General features: G+C 48.0%; 1 protein-coding gene and 1 long non-coding RNA gene across 3 annotated transcripts in view; one reads left to right on the top strand and one right to left on the bottom strand.

Annotated features, from left to right (window-relative positions):
* KAZN (kazrin, periplakin interacting protein) overlaps nt 1-26844 on the bottom strand; it is a 225562-nt gene that overhangs the window by 88198 nt on the left and 110520 nt on the right. Inside the window, exons 1-2 of one of the 2 annotated variants that reach the window (XM_077190178.1) lie at nt 4703-4850; nt 4131-4308 (exon numbers count right to left, since the gene is read on the bottom strand). In XM_077190178.1, coding sequence (XP_077046293.1) covers nt 4131-4308; nt 4703-4768 — 244 coding nt within the window. In that variant the 5' untranslated portion in view covers nt 4769-4850. Of the gene's footprint in view, nt 1-4130; nt 4309-4702; nt 4851-26844 lie in introns of those variants that run through there. The other variant, XM_054647839.2, reaches the window with a different exon arrangement.
* LOC129129786 (uncharacterized) lies at nt 4227-8588 on the top strand. Its single transcript, XR_013185097.1, has 2 exons — nt 4227-4352; nt 7392-8588. It is a non-coding gene; the product is annotated as an uncharacterized LOC129129786 (long non-coding RNA).

Raw genomic sequence — 26844 nt, 5'->3', positions numbered from 1 at the left:
TACCAACATTAATTAATTAAGGTGTTTTCCATTTAATGTGGGAAGGAGACTAAAGCAAAAACACGAGGCTGAACGGACCAAACGCCTGATGCAGCATGGCAAGGCACCACCAGACTTCAGTTTTCCACACAGATGTTGCTGGAAACCAAACTGCTGAAAATACAGGTGTATTATACAGGTTGGATATTAGGAAAAAGTTTTTACAGAAAGGGTGACAAAGCTCTGGAATGGCTGCCCAGGGAGGTGCTGGAGTCCCCATCCCTGGGTGTGTTTAACAAAGCCTGGATGTGGCACTGGGTGCCAGGGTTTGGTTGAGGTGTTGGGGCTGGGTTGGACTCGATGATCTTGAAGGTCTCTTCCAGCCTGGTGATTCTGTAGGTTCTGAAAGCCCAGAGGTGCAGCCAGCATGGACAGGGGTCACAGCTCAGCATGGACCCTCCACAGCAATGCTCTGCTGCATCCCCCTGTCATTACCAGCATCCCACCCCAGAGCACTGGGCACATCCCTGGCTCACAATCAATTCAAGCAGTACAAATTCAAGCAGGGATTCCAACACGAGGGTGCTGACACACAGCTGCAGAGATGTTACCAGTGCTGCCTGTAATTGCTGTGCTAAAAGCTGGGGACATGAAGTATTGATTTCCACCCTGATCTGCATCCAAGTTTAGACAGAGGCTGCAGCCAAAATACTTTTCCCAGCTAACTCACTGGTTAAAAGAGATTGTCAGGGCTGAGAGGTTTGAATGATTAACACTTAGGCTAAGGACTGTAACAATGTACAAGTTCCATTCCTGCCTACCCACGCACACCCACCATCCTGCTCCCCCTCTTTGCAGAATTCTTTCAGTTTTGATTAAAATTATGGAAAAGAGGCCCTCAAAACATACCTTGCAATGGCAAAAATAGCACATTGTAGCAGAAAAAACGTCTCAGAGTGCACAAAAGGGGCAGAGTTATTACCTCCAGCTGTCTCAAGCTGCACCATAATTACACAAATAACACATCTGACATACTCAGTATTAATTACTGACTGAGCGTGGCACAGAGACACACACTCACCTCCTTCCATACAGCTTGGGACTGACCTGGAGCAGCTGCTGGCAGCACTGTGACCCTGAGCTCCTGCCCACCACATGAAGGAATTCTCCCTGTCAGGGTGGGCAGGCCCTGGCACAGGGTGCCCAGAGCAGCTGTGGCTGCCCCATGACCCCTGGCAGTGTCCAAGGCCAGGCTGGATGGGGACTGGAGCAGCCTGGGATAGTGGAAGATGTCCCTGCCTGTGGCAGAGGGTTGGAACTGGATGATCTTTAAAGTTCCTTCCAAGCCAAACCATTCTGGGATTCTGTAAGCAAAGGGAGCTGATGATTCCAGCACAGGCTTTTCCTCCTGGACCAAAGCAGACCCTGCCAGGCACCCACCTGCCACTGAGCATCACCAGCACACCCCAAATCTGCACTTGCAGGCTGCCACCCTATTCCCCATCCTCCTGCCTGCCTTTAATGCATTTGCATAAATCAAACAGCTTGGCAGCCCTCCTACTTAGGAGACACACAACAGCAGAGCTATTCAGAGCTTCTTGTTTTCACCCCATCCTTCTGAACGTCGTCTCAAAATCCTTGAGGAAAAGCATATGGCTCACTATAGATATCTTGGGCCTGTCTACACAAACACAGAGTGATGTAGGAGAGCATTTATGGCAGCATATAAACAATAGTACCAAACTTAGGGAGGAAACACAAAGCAGAGTGAATCTACTCAGTGGGTTTTGCAGAGATCAAGTACTCTCCCCCTTTTCCTTCCTAAGCATGACAGACAAAACACTCTTTAGATACGATTTTACACTGAACTGACTGACTTCTGTTACAACACCAGTGGCACAGGGCTGCATACATCACAGTGTTAATAACAGCTTATTAAATTCATGGGGGAAGACAAAGACTCATTCACAGCCACGAGGCCATGGAGTCACACCTTGCTGTGGCAGCGTCCTTTCTCCTCACTGCGAGTCATCAGCGTGCTGAGCCAAATTTCTCAGCTTACAGAGTGGGACCAAACCCTCCAGAAACTTCAGCTGCAGGTACCACCCTCCCACCCAGCTGAGGGTGAGGCCACTCTTCCCCTTCCCCCATCACAGGGACCCCACAACTCCAAAGCAGGTGTAATCAGAGTTATAAGCAGAAACACGCAGGCTTTGGGGAACTGAGCGCATTTCTTTGGCACCTTTACAGGGCACCAACTGTTTTCCAGCATGCTGATAGTAAAGGAACACAAAGAGGAGTTTTTTTCATCACTCAACAGATTAGAAAACCTCTGAGGAAAACAAAAAAAGCCCTGACCCCAGAGAACACACCCCCCTGTCCCCTGCCAGGACAGGCTGCAGAAACGTGCATCTCCCCAGAAGCGTCCTGGAGAGGAAACGAAAGCAAACACTGAACACACCTGCAGAAATCAGTGTGAGCACGAGCAGCTGAAGGGTTTTACCTGCTTTCCTGGCTGCAAGCCTGCATTTCCACATGCATGCCCTGTACATCGTGTCACCATCTGCATTCCTGATGCCCCAGCTCCACCGGGAGGGATGGAGGCTGGCATCTCCTTCTGCCCTTTCAGCAGATTTTTATGAAAGCAAAAGAGCCTCAGTAGCCTGGCTGTGGTGTACAGCAGAGGGTGGCTGAGATGATCCCAGCCTCTGCATTTCAGAAAATCCCTGGCCACACAGGTAACTTCACTTCCTACATCCCCACCGCCACCGGGAAGCTCAGCCGGGTGAGTGGAATTCACACCCCACACCCCCACTACCAAAACAGTGAAACACAAGCTGGATGGAATAAAACCACTAATTAATCCCTCTAAGTCAGTTTGCCACGAACAACAACACACCGGCAAATCAATCCAATCAGTTCCAGCCGTGGCAGGGGGGGTGAAACAAGATGATCTTTATGATCCTTTACAACCCAAAGTGTTCTATGATTCTGTAATTCCGTGATTACATCCTGCCGGCAGCAGCTATGCCCCGCCAAACGCTATGCTACCCTTAAAGGGCTTCATCAAAATGCAACTGTTATTTAAAATAGCGCCGAACCACCCTACCAAGGGATACAGTAAATAAGTAACGAGTAAATAACAGCTACTGACGTTTTTATCACACAGGTGTAAATTCAGTTATCGGGAAAGGGGAGGGCTCGCACTATTTTTGTTCTGACATCAAGGCTGCTCGGGGTAAACTGTCATGCAAGCCCGTAATTATTTGGGAAATATAAACCCTAAAATACAAAAGCATTCAAATAAAAACGTATCAGCGATGGCAACACACTTTGATTAACAGGAAACTGAATTTCAGTCTGGCGAGAGCACCACGAGTACTACGGGAGCGATTCGGGCTCAGTTCCTTAAGCACCACTCAAAGTCTCTTCCCGCTCCCCCTGCACCCCACTTTCCGGAGACAACTTTTCAGGGGTGCGGGGGGCAGAGGGGGCGTGTGCCTGGCACAGGGGCTGTCCGAGCCTACCCCCTACACCCGCGCCGGGGCTGCCGGGGCTCGGGGTGGGCTCCAGGCGCGGACCGAGCCCCGCAGCCCGGTTCGAGCTCCAAGCGGTTCGAGCCCCGCAGCCCGGTCCAAGCTCCAAGCCGGTCCGAGCCTCGCAGCCCGGTTCGAGCTCCGCAGCCCGAGCCCCGCAGCCCGGTTCGAGCTCCAAGCCGGTCCGAGCCCCGGGGCCGGGGCTCCGTGCGGGGCCGGAGCGCGGAGCGCGGATCGCGGCGGTAACATGGCTGCTTTCCTACCGAATTACGAAACCGGCTGAGGGCGCGGGATTACCGGGGAGAGCCGGCCGGGGGGAACCTCGGGGCGGGGTGCGGCGAGGGGATGGGAACAGAGGGGGCGGTGATGGTGGCGGGAGGATGCGGGGGGCTGTGAGCATTTGGGGCGGGGGTTCCCTCCTCATGCCGGGGCTGCTGGAGCCCAGCGCGGCAGGGACGGACCCTGCTCCGAGCCCAGCGGGGAACCCGCAACGGGACGCGCCGGGCGCCCCCAAAAATAAACAATGGACAATAACACCGAGCGGAGGCGGCGGCCGGGAGTGTCCCCCCGTGGCTGCCCGCAGCCCCCTCGCCCCCTGCCCGCGGCGGGACCCACCTTGAGCGCCGTGCGGGCCGTGCTCCATGGCCGGGTCGCTGCCCAGCTCGGCCAGGCGCCGGCCGGTGGCCGCCAGCTCGGCGCGCAGCGCCGTCACCTCCTGGCCCGCCGCCTGCAGCGCCCCGTCGATGCGCAGCGCCAGCTGCTTGTTGTCGTCCATCATGTGCAGGATTTTGGCCTGGGGGGAGGGAGGAAGAGGAGGAGAGAGAGAGAGAGAGAGAGGTGAGAGAGGGAGCGGCGGGGGGGCGGGCAGGGGGCTGTGCCGGGCTGGGCAGGGGGCAGGGGCTGCTGGAGGGGAGCAGCGAGAGGGGAGTGGGCGGCGCGAGGGGGCGGCGCCAGGGGAGGGGGCTGGGAGGGTGCCAGGGGGGCTCTGCCGGGGGGACAAAGGGGAGGGGGATCCCAGAGGGGAAGGGGGAGCGGCGCAAGGGGAGGGGGCTTTGCCAGGGGGACAAAGGGAGGGGAGAAGGGGAGGGCAGAGGGGCTCTGCGAGGGGTGCGCAGAGGAAAGAGGGGGGGCTGTGCGGAGGGGGTACAAGAGAAACAGGTTGTGCGGGGGGTGGGGGTGCCCCCTACCTGTTGCCCCCCCCGGCAGGCCGGGCAGGGCCGTGCCGGAGGCGATGGCAGCTCGGCCGAGGGCATCCGCGGAGGGAGCGCGGCTGCGGCGGGCGGGTCCCGCCCGTGAGGAGCGGGGGGAGCCTGCGGTGCCCGCGCCGCGCCGGGAGCGAGACCCCCCCGGGAAGTTGAGGGGTGCTGCGGGGATGCTGCAGTGCCCGCGGCGAGCTCACAATGGCACCAGCGAGGAACCGCTCTGCCAATTGAGCCCGGGTTCACCCCGAGCGTGGCCGTGCCCGGCAGCTGCCTGCAGCAGGTGGAGGAAAACGGGCTCCAAAAATCGCCCCGAAGGATTTTGGGGCGGGGGGGAAAGAGCCACCTGAGCGCTGTCAGCACTGCAGCAGCGCTAGTGCAGGAGCTCTGACAGTGGCGGTTCACGTGGCACGAACCCAGGGTGAAGAATCGAGAATTATTGGTTTCATCCATTCGCTGGCGACTGCTAGAGGGAGCGCGGATGTTTCCCTGTGCCTTATCCATCCCTCAGAGGGATCCTCTTGTGTGTTTGCCAGGGCTGCAGCAAGCCTGCAGAGCTGCCACCCTGCCCCTGGCAGCCCTGCAGATGGCTTCATCCTCACTGAAGTGAAATTGTAGAATTACAGAGTGATTTGTGTTGGAAAGGACCTTAAAGATTGTCTCATTCCAACACCCTGCCGTGGGCAGGGACACCTTCCACCACACCAAGCCCATAGACAGGGATGCTTTGGAGACCATGGCCCACGTGGTTGTACCTCCCCTCTCCATCCCTGCATCCCAAATCTGCAGGCAGCCATGCTGGGAGCTGTCACCTGAGCCACCTGTACCTGGAAAAGTTCACAAATGGGTTTAGGAGCTGGGCAGGAGCCCCCATGGCAGTGGGGTGGGAGCCTCACAGAAACAGGAGTGGTGTGGGATGCACAGTGAGGAGCCAGGACTCTTGCTAGGGGGAAGTCAGAGAAAATCATGACCTGTGACTAAAGCCCAGCACAATTTGCTAAACCCTCCGATATTTGCCTAAATTCAGGCTTTTGGCTGAACAAGCTGAGAATTTGGGGCAGTTCTTTGAACTTCAGGGTGTCCTTGTGCAGCACTGGCACTGCAGAGCCCTGATTCAAAATGCAGTGAAAAGGATAGGAAAGGGCTGCTGCTCCTGAGAGCTGCAGGGATGGCTCCAGGAGAGGCTGGACTTGAGGTAAAGCAGGAGCACATCACCATCCCACACACCCAGGGACTGCAGGATGGGGCTCTGCAGGAGCTCTCTGTGTGCACAGTGCCCAGGCAGCTTCTGGGGACAGAAATGGGGAAAATCTGCTGTGTCAGTCTGCTGAAAAACACCAACCAGAGCAGCCTGGATCCCCCAAAACCTCAGGTCTGATCTGGGTGCTGGGTACAACCAGCTCTCCAAGAGTCAAAAGGAATGAGTCCTTGCCAAGTGGCATCGAGTCCTTACATCCATCTGGATATTGTAAAACAGAGAAAATGTAGCATTTATTCCATGAAATGGTACAGTGGCTCTTGCAAGGGACAATTATTTCTGGCAGGGAGTTTCCAGCAGTGTCTGCAGCCCAAGCTGGGTGCTGCACCAGGGCACTCAGAATATCAGCTTTCCTTAATGAATTCCCAGAGGGCCAACAAACAACCCACAAGGAGAATAAGTGCAATTTTTGAAATTCTTTCTCCATCATCTCTACAGCCATCCCTGAATGAGATAAGGTTCTGCAAGTATATAAAGCAACTGAATTCTAATCAAGATAAATGCCCAGTTTCATACCTAATTTGCATGAGCATGTGCTGCAAACTGTGTTTGCAAATGGGAGAATTATGTATGTAACCAGATAACCTGAGTGTGCAATCCCAGTACTGTATATGCAAAACTTCCTCATTGCACTTGAATAAAAGTAAAGCTTCAGCAAAAAGGAACTTGGCTTTAAAGTACCAGCACGTTTTTTTTTTTATCATAAAAAAATCAGGTTAAAGCTGATTTGAACCTTCCAAGAACCCATTTAGCTGCTAAGGCAAATTCCAAATGATGTTTCTTACTCAATCTAACTTTAATAATAGACTGCTTGAGTTGCTGCACTGTCAGAACTGGAATTTTTTAAATTTACTGACAAAGAGAATTTCTACATTAGCACGTGGTTATTTAAAAAATGTGTCCTAAAGTTGGCTGTGGCCTCGTGGGTAAGTTAAAAACCTCACTCTAAAAACTTTCCTTACTACTTTCAAGCCTTCCTGAAATCCCCTGAAGAGATCTTGGAAGTTTTTCTCCCCTTTCCCATGCCTCCTCTTATCCTTACTGGGGAACAGCTGGATCCATTAAAATTGATTTCAGTCTCTCAGAGCAGAATTTGATTTCTCTGAGCTTCCTCCTGGAAAGAGCACACAGTGTCCCAGCAATATCAGCCAGAGGAAAGGCACAAGGATGGGGCATTCCCAACCCAGCTGGGTTGTGCCAGCTCCCAGTCAGAAGGCCAAGCCTTTGCTGGAAACCTCAAAATTAGGATGACACGAAACTTTAGGAAATTAATTATGCCTCCATCCCCTACTCCTTTTAGTTTTAAATTAAGAAAGAATTGAAATGAAAAGCTAATTAAAGACACAAAATTAGAAACATATTATTTCCCAAAATTGCTTTGATGATGCTTTTTTAATTTTTTTTTTTTTTTTATTCCAGCTTTTACCAGGAAGTTGACAGCTCTGCAAGGAGTCTGTGTCCCAAAGGGATGGGAGTCCCTGGCCGTGTAGATGAGGCATGAAGAGATTGGGAATACTTCCTAAGGACACAAGGGAAACCTGAGCCAGTGCCAGGAAGTCACAAATCTTCATTCAACCTTACCACACTCAGCATCTGCTCAGGTGCTGCAAGGGGAGCCTTGAAAATCTGGAAAACGCCCTCAGTTTTGGGCAATGTGTTCTGGCAGTGCCATCACATCCAGGCAGGCCATTCCTCAAGAGTGTGTCAATGGAATAAACAGGGATAGAGGAAGATTTGAGAGTTCCACCCCTCATCTTCGCTCTTGTTACAACCTAAGGAGTGCAGTAAAGGGAATATGAGAAGATTTAGAAGATGAAAAAAGGTTGAGAAGCACATGAGCACCATTCAGGCCTTCCAAACCCTTTAATTTGCTATTCAGATTACCACTTTTTATAGTTTAATATGTACAATATGCAAAGGAACTAGTTTAACTAAATGGGAAAAGCCTTCTGTGTTAAGGTTGAACGTAATCTAATAGGGCCCTTTGACTTGATTCAATTAAATCCTTCTTTTTCCAATTAAATAATCATCCAGAATTTAATAAAAATGAATTTCCATGTGTCATCCTGCAGAATGATGACCTCTGTGATGGGGAAGGCTTATGTAAATTCTGCTGATCGCTTTTTATCTGCCTCTGCCTCACTTCCTCCAAAAAAAATTGCCTTCTGTCTGTATATTTACATTAATTTCTCATCTGCTCCATGTATCTCTGTTTGCAGGAACAATTCCCAGCTGAAAGAGCTGTGAGCATCACCAGCTTCTTTCAGTACATCCTCAAAAATGGACCCTCTGTGATGGGAAAAACATCTCCAAAATGGGATTTTTGATCTGTGCCTCAGGTTTGTTGTGCCCTGGCATGCTGTAGGGCCAGCTTCCAATTGGCCCTTTCCAAATATCACCAGAGGCATCTCTATGGCTGTTTATCACCAAGAAAATCCAGTCCAAGAGAGCAGCAACTTCAGCAGCAATCCCCAGGAAAAGCACAGCCAGGCCCATGTTCCACAGTCTCTTCCAGCACATCTCCACTAAATGATTCCCATCAAAGCTACAGCAGTTGTTAATATCTACTATTTTTTTCCCTCTGCAAAGATGTATTTATAAATGCATTTTACACCCCTCTCACTCATAAAATACAGAGCACCAAGTCTTTCCTTCCTCAGCTTCCTCAGCAGCATCTTTATGCAAACCTTGCTGATGTGGTGCTGCTGTAATAACTTATTAGTTAATAAAATGTATAACTAAACTATAGTTGCTAACTTACAAGTTCTTAAAACTGAATTAAACACAGCTAAGGATGGACAGGTTTAAAATTTGAGTGAGTATTCTGTTTCTCCCCTTGCCACATTTCCCCATCTCTCTCTCTGTGAGGGTAAAATGGTCTTGGCGACCTTCCTGTGCTGCACATCCCTGGGGACCATGAAAACAAACCCATTAATGTTTATAAAGTGTCTCAGACTGGGGGAATTACATCACTGTGGCGAGATACAAGCTTAATGGATCAAAACAAACCCCAGCTCCAAACCCCCCAGCTTAGACACATCTCAGTTACCCAGCACAAACCTCAAGGAATCCCACTGAGAAGGGATAATTGAGAGAAAAATGTGATCCCAGAGATTTTTCTGCTGTAAACCCATTTTATGTTAATAGAAAGCAGATTTCTAGACCCCTTTGCAAACCAATGACTTCCACAGCATATTTCACAGCTGAGCACATCCATGGCACCAGCTTTGGACACGGGGCTATTAAACCCAACATTTGTTTAATGAATTACAGCAGTGCATGAATCTGGGTGTGCTCAGTCTGCGTTTAAATGTTTATTGTCAGCAGCCAGATCTGCATGAGCAGGTATCAGCCTCAGTGATGAGCTCTCTCTGCAATGGACACAAAACTTTGAACGTTTTTTGGGTTCTGCTTTCTTATCCAAGACAGATTACCCAGGAGGTTCAGGGTCTCTGCTAAACACAAACCTTTTGGGTTCAGTGCCACTTTGGGGTGTTTTCCCCTTGCTGATGAATTGTTGTGCACCTCCCACCTGCCTGGGCTTGGTCCCTGGGACCGAAGGGTGGATTAAGCCATTAAAACTCACACATTCAAGCAGGGTTGATGTGCTGCAGCCATCTCCAAGATGACCCTGCTGTCACCTCACCAGTCAATCTATAAACCTCGACAAAAAATTAACTCTGGTTCATCCCCCTGTTTTAACACATTCTCCACTGCAAACTATGTGTGAAGTGCTCCCTTTCATGGTAGATAGAGACAGTGGTGATGATGTGCTGCGATCATTTTGCTGTCCTGCAAAATACCTTTGATTTATGGTGATCTCCACTCCAGAAATCCCCACCCAGGAGCAGTTTTAGAGTCCTTTGGGCTGGTAGAGACCCTAAGGACCATTTGGTTCCACACCCTGCCATGGGCAGGGACACCTTCCACTGTCCCAGGCTGCTCCAAGCAGCTCCAAGCAGTGGCCTTGGGCACTTCCAGGGACCCAGGGGCAGCCACAGCTGCTCTGTGCCAGGGCCTCCCCACCCTCCCAGTTAAGAATTTCTTCCTCATATCCAGTGTAGCCCTGCCCTCTGCCAGTGGGAAGCCATTCCCCCCATCCTGTCAGTTCAGGTGAAGTCTGAATTAAATGCCATTTCCTCTCTTTTCCTCACCACAAATTAAGGAGCTTTGGTTGGGCTTTTTCAGAACTGCCAGGGTGGAGTGGGAGATCAGGTCCTGCTGGTCCCCCAAATTTCCCTGTCCTCTTGGGAAGGTGGGGATGGGGGCTCCGTGGAGAATTATCTTTGCAGCCCCAATTTGCCTCCTGTTCTGTGGTGAGCATCATGTGGAAACTTCAATGAATAGTGAGGATGTGAAGCACTCAGCAGGATAATGTGTGCTGTGAAAAAAATCCTGTGATCAATCAGCAGACAAATATATACTTAAATGAGGTGTTAGTGGGAGAGATGCAGGAAAGGTGATTATGGGTTTGTCTCCGTGTTTCCCTCAGCAACAATGCAGACACGCAGGGGTGGGTCACCCTACCCTGCCATTAATGGAGCATCAGCCCTCATCTGACAGCTCCTTTGTCCTGGGAAGTCAATTCCCATGAAGATTTGACATTAGCAGAGGCACGCTGAAACTCGGAGCCTTTGCATTTTCATGACCCTCCAACTGCTTTAGCCTGATGGATTACAGGTAAAATCACCGTCCTCATTTGGGCAGGAGGCAGAAATAAAGATTTGTACCCATCTGTTTCAGCTGTGGGAATAAACACCACGGGCAGAAGCAGTGGAAGAGCAGCACTTTGCTCCCTTCCCAGGAAACAAAACTGGGAACAGCGGCCACAGGGCAGGGAAGGGTCAGCTGGAGCATCATGTCACATTCACAATTTCTGAAAAATCCCTTCGCCCAGGATTCTTCTCCTGGGAAGCTGAGAAGCCTCAGAGAAAAGGGAAACAATTCTTATCTCATTTGCTTCTCCTGTGTTGTGCTCATGTGGAATGTGTTTGGAGATTGTTCACCCACAGGTGATTGTTCCATTGGGTTTCTGTGAGTTGTTTTCACTCTTTGGCCAATCAGGGCCAAGCTGTGTTGGGACTCTGGAAAGATTCACAAGTTTTCATTATTATCTTTTTAGCCTTCTGTAAGTATCCTTTCTGTATTCTTTAGTACAGTTTAGTTTAGTATTATTTAATGTAATATAGATCATAAAATAATAAATTAACCCTCTGAGAACGTGGAGTCAGATCCATCATTCCTTCCTTTGGTGGGGCACCCCACAAATACAATAGCATCAGAGAAAATGTGATTTTTTATTGCAATATTTGTCAAGTAACTGAAAGACAAGACCTCTAGGGTGGGTCAGCACTGTAAAATAATCCTAAACTTAGTTCAGAAATGGAGAAGTTCAGATTGTAACAGAGAGGGGTTTTAACATGCACAGGACCCTGTCCCCCATTGGGCAGGCAGGGAGCACAGGAGCATCCACAAAATTCCCATGGGCATTTCAGGGACAAAACAGCCCAGTCCAGACAAAAGTGAAACTTAATTTAGTCCTTCCCTTTTCCTTCAGGTGACAGAACACAGGTTCTGCTCCCAGTGCCATCACTCTCCCTGGTTCTGTCAGTGGCACCAAGCCTGGGTCACACCTGGTTTGGGGACCAGTCTCTTTCACAATATAAAATATTTTCACAAGAATGTGCTGGGAGTGTGGAACAATAAAAATAGCCTTGCCCTCCATTTTCCCTGGTTTTATCCAAAATGCTGCCAACAGGGTGGACTAATCCTGTATTGCATACAAACCTATAATTACATTCCTCACTAACCTGTGAAAGACCTAAAAATACGCCCAGATAAAGTTTCAGCATTGAAAAGGCAGCTGAAAATTTGGCATTATATTTCTACATCTACATATTACTTTAATTACAGCCATGTTTTAAGGTGTCAGTATGGATCCCTTGATTCTGTGAATGTGGAGCTTGGAGTGTACTGATGTTCATCTCTTTAAGGGTTTGTACCACAAGTTGGCTACCCTGACAAAACCAGCACTTTTCCAGGAGTGAGAGAAATCCCCCTACATCAGAAAATTCACAAATGTTCTTTTTCTTGGGTTAGGCAGGAGGATACTGCAGGTGTCATCTCAAAGGATGGGGAAACTGAGGAGCAGCTGGGCTGGAGCAGGGTGTGACCAAGGCAGAGGGCACCTGCAGCCCTGAAACAGAGCAAGGCTTTCCACTTAAATCAGGAGCAATGCCCTCATCTCTCCATGATTTACCCTAAAGGAACACCCAGCAATTCCCCCATCTCTCCATGATTCACCCTAAAGGAACACCCAGCAATTCCCCCATCTCTCCATGATTCACCCTAAAGGAACACCCAGCAATTCCCTCATCTCTCCATGATTTACCCTAAAGGAACACCCAGCAATGCCCTCATCTCTCCATGATTTACCCTAAGGGAACACCCAGCAATTCCCTCATCTCTCCATGATTTACCCTAAAGGAACACCCAGCAATGCCCTCATCTCTCCATGATTTACCCTAAAGGAACACCCAGCAATTCCCTCATCTCTCCATGATTCACCCTAAAGGAACACCCAGCCTGAGAAGGGCAGGGAACATGTGTCTTCTAATAAAGTCTCTTTAACTTTGACATAGATTACTTCTTAAAAAAACCCATCAAAGCACACCAAATACATGTGATAAAGTATCTTGGTACAAAATCAATTCCAAGGTGATTATCAGCCTCTGAAAAATTTGGGCTCTAAGTCAGTTCGTGGCAGGGATCAAATTGAGCTGCTGTCAACTCATTTGGGCATTTTACTTTGCTTCTGATATCTGACAGTTAAAATAATCTCAGATAGTTCCCATTACTGCTGCATTTTCTGCTTTTTTTTGCCCCAGGGAAGGGCTGTGCAGAGCCAGGCTCCATCCCAGCCACCTCCCAGCCTGCAGCATCACTCCCCAAACGTGGCTGGGGGGAATCCAGGCTGCCACAGCTCCCTGATCCCTTCCTCCACTTTGGGGAATAATGGTAGATAGAAAAATGGTAGAACTGATCAGCTGTGAGCTGCCACAGGCGGACCCAGGTCCCTCCAGCTGCTGCTGGGAGCAATCTGTGCTCCCAGAGGGGTCCCCCTGGTCACCAGCTGCAGTGCCAGGAGGAGCTCAGGCCTCCTGAGAGAAGGCTTGGAGCATCATCTGCTGCTAATGCAGGTGAGGCTTATTAATATTATTTATATTAATAGCTTTTCATGAAAATGGGGAAGTTTTCTCCAGGGAACAGGGAGATGCCCTCAAATGATTGCTTGGTGGAGCAGGAGGCAGCCAGGGGAAAGCTGAATTTTTATCATAGAATCAGAGTGGTTTGGACTGGAGGGGCCTTAAAGTCCTCTAAAGGGATCTTAAAGCTTATTTGCCATGGCAGGGACACCTTCCACAGTCCCAGGCTGCTCTAAATCCCATCCAGCCTGGCCTTGGGCACTGCCAGGGATGCAGGGGCAGCCACAGCTGCTCTGGGCACCTGTGCCAGGGCCTGCCCACCCCAGAGGGATCACTCTGAGAGGTCTCAGACAAAGCCAGGGCAGATATGAAATGCCCCCCTCACCCTCCCCCAAAGGCTAAATTAATAATATTTTTCTAAAAGCACACCTGGATGGATTCCTCAGAAAAATCTAAGCATGCTGGGAGGCTGCAGTGGATGCAGGAGGTTCTGTGGGTACCAGCATCTCCATCACCCCCAAAGTCCTCAGGACAAGAAGCTGTCAGGGTTGTTGGCATAGGGATTTTAAGAAGGTGATGGATATAAAAGCCACCAAAGGCAATTAAACCAAGCAGGACAACTGCCAAGCTCTTGTGTTTGCTCACTGTCAGTAGGTTTTATGGGGACTGAGATATATCTGCAAAGCTATTCAAGTGCATTTAATTTTTCCAATACCCACTTACTGCAGCTTGTATGAGGATAATGTGTTTATCCTATGAGGTTCCTGACTTCATTCTGCAGTGCTTGACTCCAGGGTGGGTTTTGTATTATTAACTTCCTTCCAGTGCACGTGGAAAATAAAACCTGTTCCCACTGAACACCCTGGGATGAAATTTTGTTGGGTGTTAAGTGCAAGGTGCTGGAGGCCCAGGGTGGGACAATGAGCCTGGAAAAAGCTCAAACCTGATGGAGATGGGAGCTGAGGTGTGGGGAGTGCAGGGCTGGAGGGGGGAGCTTCTCTGACACAGCAGAAGGAAAAGATGGAAAAGGGGAAAAGATATCAATCTATATGGAAGGTATTAAGTGGAAATTCTGGCTGTGAGGGTGGTGAAACCCTGGCACAGGTGCCCAGAGCAGCTGTGGCTGCCCCTGGATCCCTGGCAGTGCCCAAGGCCAGGCTGGAGCATCCTGAGACAGTGAAAAGTGTTTGTGCCCATGGCAGGGGGTGGAACTGGATGAGCTTTAAGGTCCCTTTTAGCCCAAACCACTCTGTGATAAAACCCCTGCAATGAGAGGGGGTGATGCTCCATCCCTCATGCCTCACACCCCTCACTATCCAGAAGCTCTTGATAAACATGAGAAATTACTTAGGACTGGTTTGCTGATATTTTTTGCCACCTCATGAAAGTAACGGTTCATAATCTGCACCAGAGAAGCTTGACTCAAGATAAAGATCTGCCTCATTTGCAGTTACATAATTAGCAATTACCCTAATTTCACTTACACTAAATTACATTTTTTAAAAAATAAATGTTATCTTTTCTGACCAAAAAAAAAAAAAAAAAGATCCTGGGTCTACTTCAGAATTTTTTTATATAAAGCAGAAGTATCATTATCCTGTTCTCAGATGTACTGTCTAGACACTTCTAATGAAAATATTCATTATTGCTAATTTGCATCTCTTTCAATTCCAGGACAGAAATCAAATGAAGATGTCAAAACTCTGCTCCCTCTGCCTCAGGCAAAACTGAGCCATGGTGACCCCCAAGTCCTTCCAAAGGGGATCTCAGTTTGTGTGAAGGAAAAACATCTCCAGCATCCTCCTAACTGAGGGCAGCACGAGATGAAAGTTTAGCAGGGAAAATCAGAGGAAAATAATGGTGTCAGGATCTGGATCTGAGATCTGCAGCTTTAAAGCGGGGAAAAACCAGGGAGATCCCAGCCTTAGGGTGCAAATGTGTTGAAATAGAGATGTAAATCAGGACAGTGGTAACTCACGTGGGTTCAGTAGTGACATTTCCTGGAGATAAAGCACATTTTAAATGCACTCTGTACTTGCTGGTAACAAATCTTTCATTAGTACAAGAAAATACATATTATACCTCAAACATGCTTCACTGAGCTTGGAGAATAAAGATAAAATAATCTTTTTATAGCAAATAGGAATGAATACTTAAAAATAATAAAAAGTTGGTGAATATTCATTTGAACTCTCAAACAAATTTGCCCTTGTCATATTTGCATCCCTCTTGTGTTCTCTTTCTGTGCAATGAAGTTTTATTAGCATGAACATCCACAGAAAGTGAATGTGAAGACTCAATACCCATGGGAAATGAATTTAAAATTCACTTGCTGTGTGCAGTCACCCAAGAAACTTGATCATAATTGTTTATTGTACTTAAATATTTATATTGTTGAAGCACTTGTTAGATAAAAAGGCTGTGATGCTCCTCTGCTGGGTGATGTTCAAACACTGTCCCAGGCTACAGGAATTACCTCCATCCCCAGCAAACACTCAGGTGGGACAGCTTTCTCCAGGCTGGCTGATGTGGCAGGTGGCAAATTTCAAGGTCATCAACAAGCATTGGGTGAAAAATCAAAGAAGTTTCTCTTAATTCTTATTGGGATGTTGAGAGGTTCCACTGAATGGCAGCACCTCCCATGGGTGTGCTCACACAGGGTGCTTGGAATGGAGTCAGAAATTAAAGTTCAGAAATTAAAGTTCATCATTTTAAAGAAGATCATTTCAGGCTTTTTCACTGCCTGCAGTCCTCTGGCACAGAAACAAAAAGTTTCTCCTAATTTTTCTGAGCATGTTGAGTGGACCCAGTGAATGGCAGCGCCTCCCATGGGTGTATTCACACAGGGTGCTTGGAATGGAGTCAGAAATTAAAGTTTAGAAATTAAAGTTCAGAAATAAAAGTTTAACAGGAACATCATTTTGAGCTTTTTCACTGCCTGCAGTCCTCTGGCACAGAAACAAAAAGTTTCTCCTAAGTTTTCTTTGCATGTTGAGTGGACCCAGAGAGTGGCAGCACCTCCCATGGGTGTGTTCACACAGGAGAGTCAGAAACTAAAGTTCAGAAATAAAAGTTTATCAGGAGCATCATTTTAAGCTTTTTCACTGTCTGCAGTCCTCTGGCCCAGACTCCATCCCTCACTCAGAGTCTGGATTCCAGCAGTGCCTTTGGGCCTCACAATGGATCCTTCATTCCCTCCTGCCCCTGCCCTGCTCCAGGAGCGGCACCCACGGCCCTGCCTCCCCCAGCAGATTCCATTCCTGAGCAGGAATCCCATCCCTGCTCCCCAGTTAACACCTTCCCACCCTCCATGGCAGCTCTGCAGGGTGCTGCAGCTCCCAGCTCACCCAAAGGCACCTCTGGGGTTTTTTGGAAGAGGGGGGCAGCAGTTTCTGCAATAGGGACACCCCACAAATCTGTGCCCCACAGCAAGGCCAGGCTACCCCTGCTTGACCCAGCACTTCCAGACCCATCCTCACTAAATCATTTTTCTCTGCCTGGAACACAATGAGGGAGCAGATTTTTTTATGGATGTGGAGGAATAATTCAAGGTCAAGCCCCTGCTGGGAGCGGGGCAGGAGTTCCCACCTTGCACAAATAGCCAAGGGCTGGGGAATGAAAAAAGACCCTGAAATTCTGAAATTGAGGCTCAAGTTATGACAATAACGATGCACAAGAGAGAAAACTGCATTAGGACAGGCACTGTTTTTACACATTGCCCTTAATCTGGATTCTGGGATGGGAGGAAGGGGTTTGGAGTCACCCCTCAGAGCAGGTTCAGGTCTCCATCACCTTCCACATGAATGTGCCTTTTAATTATCACTCCCATATCCAGGGGAGGGTTGCCTGTGCCAGTTTGCCCTGGTATCACACCCTGGTGCACCAGCTCTGCTGCTCTGTGGGGACAGCAGGTGGCATTGGCAAGGTAATTACACACCAGCAATAATTACACACCAGCAATAATTAGCAACAATTTCAGTTGCCCCAAAGATGCTTCCAAGATCAGATGCTGAATTTCATGGCATTTCCCTCAAACACAGGAAAACACATGGAAGTGGAAAGATGCAATTAGGGGAATGTGAGAAGGAGAAGAGGAGCCTGATGAGGAAAACCAAGAGCTGGCAGTGGCACTGCTGTGGGAAGGGGCAGTGCTGCTCCAGGGAGAGGATTTCCAAAATCTTGAGCTGCTTGGGAATGATATTTGAAATGCAGAGGGCTGGAAAGGGAAAGGAATGGGAGCTGTGGGTGGGAATGAGCTCTTGCATGGGGGGATAAGAGGGCTCTGTTGCTGCACAGAGCATCCTCAGAGTGGATAAAATAGAAAATAGAGACCCCCTGTGCCCAGAGAGCCCCAAAGCTGGAGAAGGGGGCGGGGCAGACACAGCACTGCAATGCACACATACCCCATTTAAATGATCCTTTATCAAATAATAAATTAAGAAGAGATGCTAAATGCTGTGAGCAGGGTCTCCCTGCGTGGCCAAATCTTTCCATCCTAATGGGAGGAGATGTCAAATGAGTGATGATGGAAAGAGGATGAAGGGCATAAACACAATAAATGGTGCAATCCCACACTCACTACTATAAGAAAATGCAAGAGCCAAATGGGGTAAAATGGGGTAAAAACTAAAGGCAAATGGGGTAAAATGGGGTAAAACCCAAAGCCAAATGGGGTAAAAACACCTTTTCCAGGACAAAATTTTGTTGGCCGCAGAAGAATTCAAACTTGGCTTTTACAGTTTGAAGTGGTTAATGATTTGGTTTCTTTAAACCAGGGAATTAATGGCACTGAACTTCACAACAACAACAAAAAATTAAAGGCACCCCAAAGAATGTTCTCTTAATTGTAGCAGCCCGCTGCATTAAAGCTGCTATAGGAAAATTCATTTACAATTCAGCTATTAAATTGCAAACCATTACCACTGCTTTTATGGCTTTATATCCCTCTCACAAATTTATTGTGTAATTACTCGGAGCAACAGGATGGTTTTTAGCAAGCCAAGCTGAAATAAGGCTCCCATTCCAAAATCCTCACAGTTCTGCCTTTTCCAGATGAAATTTATGCAAAAGAGGCAAAGTGTTACATGCAGTTTTCTGCCTGGGATTTGGGGGCATTTGAGGATGGAGCTGGAGTCTTGGCTGGTGTAAAGGTGGGATGGAAGTGACCATCCCAACAAATTTATTAGTTATTAATTAATTAATTACTCTTTATTATTATTTATATTATTTTTTTACTATTATTAATTTATTTATTTATTTAGTTACCACTCCAACAACTGCCATTTCTTGATGCAGGAAAAGAAATTGCTTTGGAGCTGTTGGGAATTGCTCCAATGGATCTCTGGGACTTCAGGACCTGGAATTTTCCCACCTCTCAGGGGCTCAGAAAACCCCCAGCCAAGGCACTGCTTACAAAATAAATCACAATAAAATCCAATAAAAAGATAGAATGGCATTTTCCACCCCAGTGAAAGAAAATTGTAAATTAATAAATAAACAAATTCTTGGGCACCATGAAAAAAAAAATTGCATAAAGGGGCATTAAGCAGGACAGGCATTTCCCGGGTAGAATGACTGGATTACTGTTGGAAGATGCAAATAAATTCACATCATGTGCCTCTTTTTGTCCTCCTTTTCCTTTTTGTACCATCCCTCATCCAAAGGAGGAGATAATTATGCTGGATTTGGGGAATCTGCCTCCTGTCCAACCTGAATCCATCAGCACAAACCCTGGGATTGAACAGCCAGGAGCCCCCAGACAGTTCAAACACTGTGCTGGTCACCAGCCATGGCTATGAAACCATTTTCTGGGAGGCAATTCCCTTCCCTGTGGGGTTTTCTTCTATCCTGAGGTACCAGGGGATGTTTCTCACCTCTGCCTCATTACCTGCAGTCCTACCTGGAAGCTCACTGCAGGCACATGCCCTTGGGGATGCACTGAAATAGGCACTGCAGTGCTCGAGGATTTAATACAGCTCCAAAAAAAGGGAGCTAAATAATTAAGACCTAATTTTAAAAAATATAAATACACTTATTTTTGATAATATTCTAATTATCATTACATTGTTAACTTAATTTTCTTTTGTTGTTGGGTTTTGGGTTTTTTGGGTTTTTTGTGGAGAGTTTTTTTTTGGGTTTTTTTGTTTGTTTGTTTGGTTTTTTTTGTGGTTTTTGGTTTTTGTTTGTTTGTTGGGGTTTTTTTTTGGTTTTTTTTTCCGGGGTTTTTTGTGGTGTTTTTTTTGTTTGTTTGTTTTTTGGGTTTTTTTGTTTGTTTGCTTGTTGTGTGGTGTTTTTTGGTTTTTTTGTTTGTTTTTTTTGTTTGTTTTTATTTTTGTTTTGGGTTTATTTTTATTTTTATTTTTATTTTATTTTATTTTTATTTTTATTTTTATTTTTATTTTTATTTTTATTTTTATTTTTATTTTTATTTGTTTGTTTTGTTTTGTAAGGGAAGCTCTTTGGGGGTACCCAGGGCCAGTAAATGGAGAGAGAGGGCACAGCAAAAGGAGCAGAATTCCCAGCGCACCCCACGCTGTGGCTGGGGGGGAGCTGGACACGGTGTCCCTGCATTCAGGCACCCCAAAGGCACAGAGAACACGTTCAGCTGTGCAGGAGGCATCTCCCCAGGCTGGCACTGGCTGGAACCAGCTGATCCCTGAGGTCCCTTCCAAGCAGAGCCATTCTGGCCCTGTGAATGGCTCCTGGGAAGGTCTGCATGGCCCAAACCTCCTCCCTTTCACCCAGGGCTGGAGCCACTCCTGATTTCTGCTGCTGCTGCTTTGTGTGGGACATTTATTATTTATCCACAATGTGTGGGGATCATGACACGAGCCCCAGGCCAAGCCCAGCAGCCTCCTCTCCCCAGGAATGGTGAATCCCTGCAAGGAGAGGTGCAAGGAGCTGAACAAACCAGGGTAATTTATTCTGCTGAGCCCAGTGCCTGCCAAGTCGGCTCAGCCTGGCATGGGATAGGCTTAGAGGAACTGCCAGGCTGGGATTTGCAGCGAGGAGGAGGAGTCTGAGTGAATCAGACACCCAAATCTCTCTGCATTCAGCAGGAACTGGCTATTCAGCCAGCTTGGGATTGTTTTCCTCCTCGGGTTTTCTGTTCACTAAATCGTGTGGGTGATCAGTGGAGGAGGGGCTCAGTGTAAAAGGGGATTTGGGGTAAAGCTAATGAGTGATAAGATAATTATGAGGAATTACAGGGGGAGAAAAACCCCCCACCATCTTAATTTCCAATGGGAATTTTGGCAGCCACTGCTGGACAAAGGAGAGACAAGACCTTCACACACAGTGCCTGAGCCTCTGCTCTGCTGGGGTGTGTTCCCAGCTCCACTGGAGGAATTCAGCAACCAGCAATCATCCCTGAATCATTTAGGATGGGAAAGCCCTCTGAGATCATCCAGTTCCACCACTGACCCAGCAGTGTCTTGGGCACCTCTAAGCCCAGTCCCCAAGTGTGACACCCACTCCTTTTGGATCACTTTAAGGGCTGGTGAACCCACCACTTCCCTGGGCAGCCTGTTCTCATGCCTGATCATCCTTTCAGTGCAGAAACCTCCCCACCTTGCCCAAGACAGACACTTAAGGAAGGATGGCAACGGCCTGAGGATGGGGATTGGGTGGATAAAGTGCGTTAATAATGAGAAATTGCTTCTCTGCTCCCCAACCTTCACCCTGCTGCCAACAGAAGGGAGGAGAGGAGCCAGCTGGGTGCCCAAAGTGCAGGGATGGAGGGGTGGGAGCAAGCAGGGCCCCAGGCTCTGTTTCTGCCTGGGTTTGAAGGTCCCCAGGCCCCACGTGCAGCCACATGTGCCATGAGCCAGCAGTTGCCATGGAGACCAAGGATTTCCTTAAAACTTCAGCAAAAAGGAGAAGAAGGCCCAAGAAAGCAGAGGGGAGATGTCTCCTTTGCAGGGGTTTAGGGCTGTGTTCAGAGGCCAGGGCTGTCACACCACCCATGGCTGCACAAGTTGTTCTCTTCGAGGAGAGCTGGCTTTGCCCTGTGGTGGTGATTCCTGTACCTTGCAAACTTTGTTTTCTGCCTGTGCTGGCTCATCTCTGCAAGGTGCCAGTCTCATCCAGCAATCACATTTATTTTTACAGTCTCCAAGGGTTGTCTAAAGATGCAGCTCCTCTGTCAACAGAGAAACTGGTTTTTAATTACAGCCCTTCTGGCAGGGGATAGAGCTTCTTCTTTCATCAATATATTTTTTAAATGCATGGAAAAGTCCCAGGACTGGCAGATGGAGGAGCAAAGCCCCCTGATTATCCAGATTACAGACCCTCCATACCAGAGATACCTGCTGGGATGGGATGTGGGGCTGCAAGTGGGTTAAACCCACAGCCTGAAGCTCGAGCTCTCATTTCCACAAGTCCCCAGATTCAGCTTTGCTCTTTGATGTTTTTAAATGCTGCTTTGTCCTTTGCCAGCCTCCAGGAATTGGGATAAATCAATAAGCCATCAATTTTGACTGCAGAGCCCTGTAGTACCCAAAGCTGTGGTGCTGCTCCCAAGTGATCCATATGCAAGCAAGCAGAACATTCCCAGACGGCTTGAAATGAAGTGGCTGGCAAAATCCCCTGGGAATATTTGGTTAGGATGAGAAACATATAGAAACACAGCTTTTTGGAGGCATCTTGCAGTAACTTTAGTTTCCATAGTGACTAATGTTTGTGTTTATATCCAGTCCCTGTGTTTCTATCAGATTTTGCTTCATGGAACAGCTGTTCCAAGTCATTTCACCAAGACAGATGATCCTGATAAGGAGCAAAGTTTCCATTCTACACAAATGCACATTTATTTAATAAAATCCAAAGAATTCAAACCTGGAAAAGACCCTGTGCTTCAAAAGATTGATTATCAATGCAACCAATTGATGGGAAGAGAATAAACGTGGCCACAGAATAGCTGCTGCCTAATGAGAGAGTGAGAAAAAACAGAACAGAAAATAAATAAAACAACACTGAAAACACCTGTAACTTTATTTAATTTGGCTGTGAGCTTTCTATCCCTGGGCTTTATGCAGAGACCTGATGCCTACAAATCCTGCTGCTGCTGGAGATGTCACCACAGTGGGTCAAGGGCAGCTCCTGGACCCCCAGCCCCCTTTGGGCTGCCTCATTTCTGTAAAAAGCTGCTGGGAACACCCAGAGGCATCAAATGTAGACTAACCTGGCCTTTGGGTTCTAACAAACCACTTTCACCAAGTACCCCATCCTGTAGCATTTACACCTCATTTCCATTTCAATGGAAATCAATACTGGGGTTTTTTGGTGATTTTTTTCTTAAATAGGATGGCTTTTTGGAACAATACTTATTTTAGCCTCTTTACCAGATAAAATAGAATATGAGCTCCCTGGTTGGATCTAGGCTTGGACCAAGCCTCCCCAGAGTCTCTTTGGTATCAGCAGCTCTACCTGGGCTGAACTTGCACCAAAGCAAGAAGGTTGGTACACGGTCACCTCTGATATCTCATGCCTTTGGTTTTTCCCTGGAAAGACCAAAGTGTGGGATATGCCCAGGTGAGTCCAGGAGGCTCCAGAGGAGTTGGAGATGACATCTCCCCAGAACCTGGATGGGCATGAGCCTGGTGTTGGCTGCCTCCCTCCAGTGCCTGGGTGACTCCACAGCCACAGATGGGTTCTCATGTTTGGTGGTACCCCAGAAAAAGTAAATAAACAGATGAAAGTAAGATCCCTGCTTCTCTTGGCTTGGTCTGCACTACCCACTTCTGCCACTGGACATAAGGAATCTGCAAGGAGATGGGGACAACCCAGGGCAGAGCATCAGGAATGGTGAGAGGTCAGCAAGAATGAAGATGTGGTAGAGGAGGAATAACTCCAGCATTATCTGCTCCTAGCTTCTAATCTTTGTCCCATCATAATCCTGTCCCCAACCCAGAGCTGCCCTGTGCTGCTCCTGCCCCTGCAGGAGCTGGCAGGAGGTCAGATCTGCTCCCACAGGGTCACATCTTACTCCTGCTGCCTTTATCTCGAAATGTTCTGCTTTTAAAATGTTCTCTCTGCTTGCCCAGCTCTGGCCCAAATCCTAATGGGAACCAACGGCTCCTTTGTGGGGGTCCCAGCTGTGGGTTCCTCTGGGTCTGCATTGAAGGCACTGAGACAGGAGTTCATGTTCACACTCAGGTGTTTATTATTTCTTACCAGTAAAACAGTCTCACTGCTGGGAGTTCTGCAGCTTTTCATTAGAAGGCACAAAATGGCCACAATCTCTTGGTACAAGGGCTTTTCAGACTAAACTGTCCAGTTAAGAGCTGACACCTGGATTATTTCCCCTTTTAACCCAATAACTGATCCCAAAGAGCCCCCAGTGCAGACTTTTCTGCCCAATTACAAAATGCCACCCAAACCCATGGAGAAGGAGGAAGAAGCAGCATGAAGAAGAAACCCAGGACAACACCCTGTGCCCTGCATCTTGCTGCCATCCACAACACACTAAAAACCCCAAAACCTCAATTTCTCACCCAGTGACACACCTGCACTGCTCTCTAGAATCTATTTCACACTTTTGTGGATTCCAGTCTATCTTGAAGTCTGGGAAACTTTCTCCATGAATGAGGGTCAGAGTCAGTGCTGCCCTGGGGGTCAGGGCAGCCCAGAGCAGACACAGAAATATTCCCAGTGCCCTGGGTTTGCACACTCCTTCATGCTACATGAGGCACCAAAACAGCAGCAAGCAGCTGCTGGGAGAGGACAGAGTCCTGTTCCCCAGCACTCCCTGCCATAAATAACTGCAGTGCACAGGCACTGGCGAGGACTACAGGGTTGCTTATCATTTTAATCACTTCTAAATCACGTTGCAGAGCTCCAAACCTTAGGAAATTATTTTCATTGTTAACCTCCTTCTTCTTAATTTGCAAACTTCCTGCAAGTAATTGAAATTCTTGCTCTGCAAAAGCAAAAGCCTTATCTAAGCCTTGTTTAGCCAAATTAAGAGAGATGGGACTCGACTCCAGATTTGCTAAATATTTTTCCCTGCCTTCCGAAACATTTATTACATTTTGCATTGCACAAACTGCTCCAACCTCCTGCTGGCTGCAGAAACATGGTGAATTATTTTATTCAGGAACAAGAATCGTGTTGAAAGTGACTGTAACGTGGCACAACAGGAAACCTGGGCTTGCAGACTCCTTTGGAAGAAAATTCCAGCTCTCCTCTTCCCTCTTTGCGACTATCAATCAAACTCTAAAAATAAAGTCAGATATACAAAATTATCCTGCCATCAGGGCTTGAAAATATTTCAGTTAAGCAACTGTCAGTGCTTCTGTGATGGATCTCCACTGCCCAGGTTCTCTATCTTCCCTTGCAGGCTGCACCAGGCTGAACCCTGGCACACATCCCAAGGATGATGCTGGAGCAGTTTGTTTAACAGCAGCCTTTCAATCCCTCTGGAAGCACAGGGGGCCAGCACAAGTCCCTGAGTCAGACCCAGGGATGCAAACACCCATGCACTGCTCTGGAAGCTGAGGCACTTCAGCACTTCCCAAAAGTCAGGCCGTGTGCTCTGACAGCTTTGTTGGGGCATCAATCTCCCTGGGAGACCAGGGGTGCCAGCTCTGCTCTCTGCTGAAGCTCCTCTGGGCTTGCCAGTGGGAAATGCAGAGCAAGCTGGGGCAGTGCCTGAAGGAATTGCTTCCCCCTGTGCAGGGCTGGAGCCCTGAGCTGCCTTTCACACCTTCTCTGCACCCACCTGTGCCCTGCTCCTGCCAGCCAAGCACCCTCTCCTCCCTGCCCAGGGCCTGGCTTGGCACCCTTGGATAGGCACAGAGTCACTGAATGGCTTGGAAGGAACCTTAAAACTCCTCTCCTTCCAGCCCTGCCATGGCAGGGACACCTTCCCCTGTCCCAGGCTGCTCCAAGCCCCATCCAGCCTGGCCCTGGGCATTTCCAGGGATGAAGCAGCCACAGCTGCTCTGGGCACCCTGTGCCAGGGCCTGCCCACCCTCCCAGCCAAGAATTTCTTCCTCATCTCCATTCTAACGCTGCCCTCTGGCACTGGGAAGCCACTCCCTGTTGTCCTGTCTCTCCAGCTCTCTTGGAGCCCCTTTGGGCACTGAAAGAGGCCCTAAGACCTCACTGGAGCCTTCTCTTCTCCAGTCTGAAGAATCCTTTACCTTTCTTCATCCTCAATTCCAAATAAAACACTGGATGTAAGGAACAGACACACCCTGCTTTTCCCAGACTCATCCCCTTCTACACTCAAGGGCCAGGAGGCTGCCAGAGCCATGTGCTCTGCCACTGCTGGGCTTCATCTCTTCAAGCCCACACCAGACACTTAATCCCAGCCAACAATAATCTAAATCCTCCCAACTGTTGTTGAAGCCCTGGGGAAAAGCTCTGCATTTATTTGTTTCTTCCTCTTGGAACACAACAACATGTAAAAGCAAATCCAGCAAGGATGAGGAGCAAACATGCAGAATCTTGTTGTTATGGACCCATTCTGTTCCACCAGGACCAAGAGCTGGTATCTCCAACACAAGACTTCTCCTGGGCTGGGGAGCAGGGGATGAAGCAATAAGATTCGGTTTTGCTCTGCAGACTATTTGTTTTGGTTTTTTTTAATACTGGGGAAAGAGAGAACATATGTGAGGGGGGAAGGGTGGCAGCAGCATTTGTAACGCTTAATTTACTAAAAAGACACATTGCACAGATCTCCCATCTCACATCATTCAGAGAAATAAGTGTTGGGTAAACCAGCCAGCCTGGATAGAGACCCATCCCCAGGGTCTTGAATGTGCTGCCAGGATAAGGATCCTTCCCAAAAGATGCCTGACATCAAAAGCATCACCCTTGTCACACCCTGGCCTGGGTAAAACACTCATTTGTTCTTTTTCCTCCCATAAAAACATCATGGTCTGGATGGAGCAGAGCCAGTCACTCTCCATGTACATGGACCCTAGCAGAAAGCAGGAAAGATGCTTGGATTTTTGTGTTACTTCAGAAATTACACCCCAGCTCGCTTTCCCTGTATTAAAATCTATGAAATCAGTGAGACCAAAACAGGTAGGAAGCGACAGCAAAGCAGGATCAGGTCCTGCCTTTGAAAACTACTTAATTTATAATCCTTCCATATCAGAATTATTAAGAAAGAAAAATACCTCTTGCCTCCTAAATGTCACCGTATCCACCCGACTCCCATGAATCCCTGAATGGATTTACCAGTGCCAGGGGCAATCTCATTTTCTAGAAAACCTGTTTTACTGCCTAATATTCCAACCAAGTCTATGGCTGATCACTTAAAGAGGCTTTTCCCAGGCAGGGCAGGCTGCACGTCTCATTTCCCTCAGACACCCTGCAGCGGCTCCGTGGGTGGGAGGGGAGAGGAGACGTGGCACAGCAGAGTGGGATCGTTTGCTGTCAAATTAAAGCTGTGATTAATTCCAAATCAGGGCTGTTTGCTGAGATATTGGCGAGTTTGTTTGATTTCAATAATTGCAGCGTGCCCGAGGATGGACGGGAGTGATTGTAAAAGATTTTAAAATCATGGAAAATTTGGGGAGTTAGAAAGAAAGTCAGGCTTAGTGGGCCCTGGAAAAATGTTCAAGGTAGGCCCTGGAAATGTTAGGCCTTGTGTTTGCTAGATCATGTGTCAGTATATGATAAATGATATAACTGTTATGTGATTAGATATAATTGTTGTT

Source organism: Agelaius phoeniceus, chromosome 24 (genome assembly GCF_051311805.1).
Source record: "Agelaius phoeniceus isolate bAgePho1 chromosome 24, bAgePho1.hap1, whole genome shotgun sequence".
Taxonomy (NCBI): Eukaryota; Metazoa; Chordata; class Aves; order Passeriformes; family Icteridae; genus Agelaius; species Agelaius phoeniceus.
This window is presented reverse-complemented; position numbering and strand designations above follow the sequence as displayed.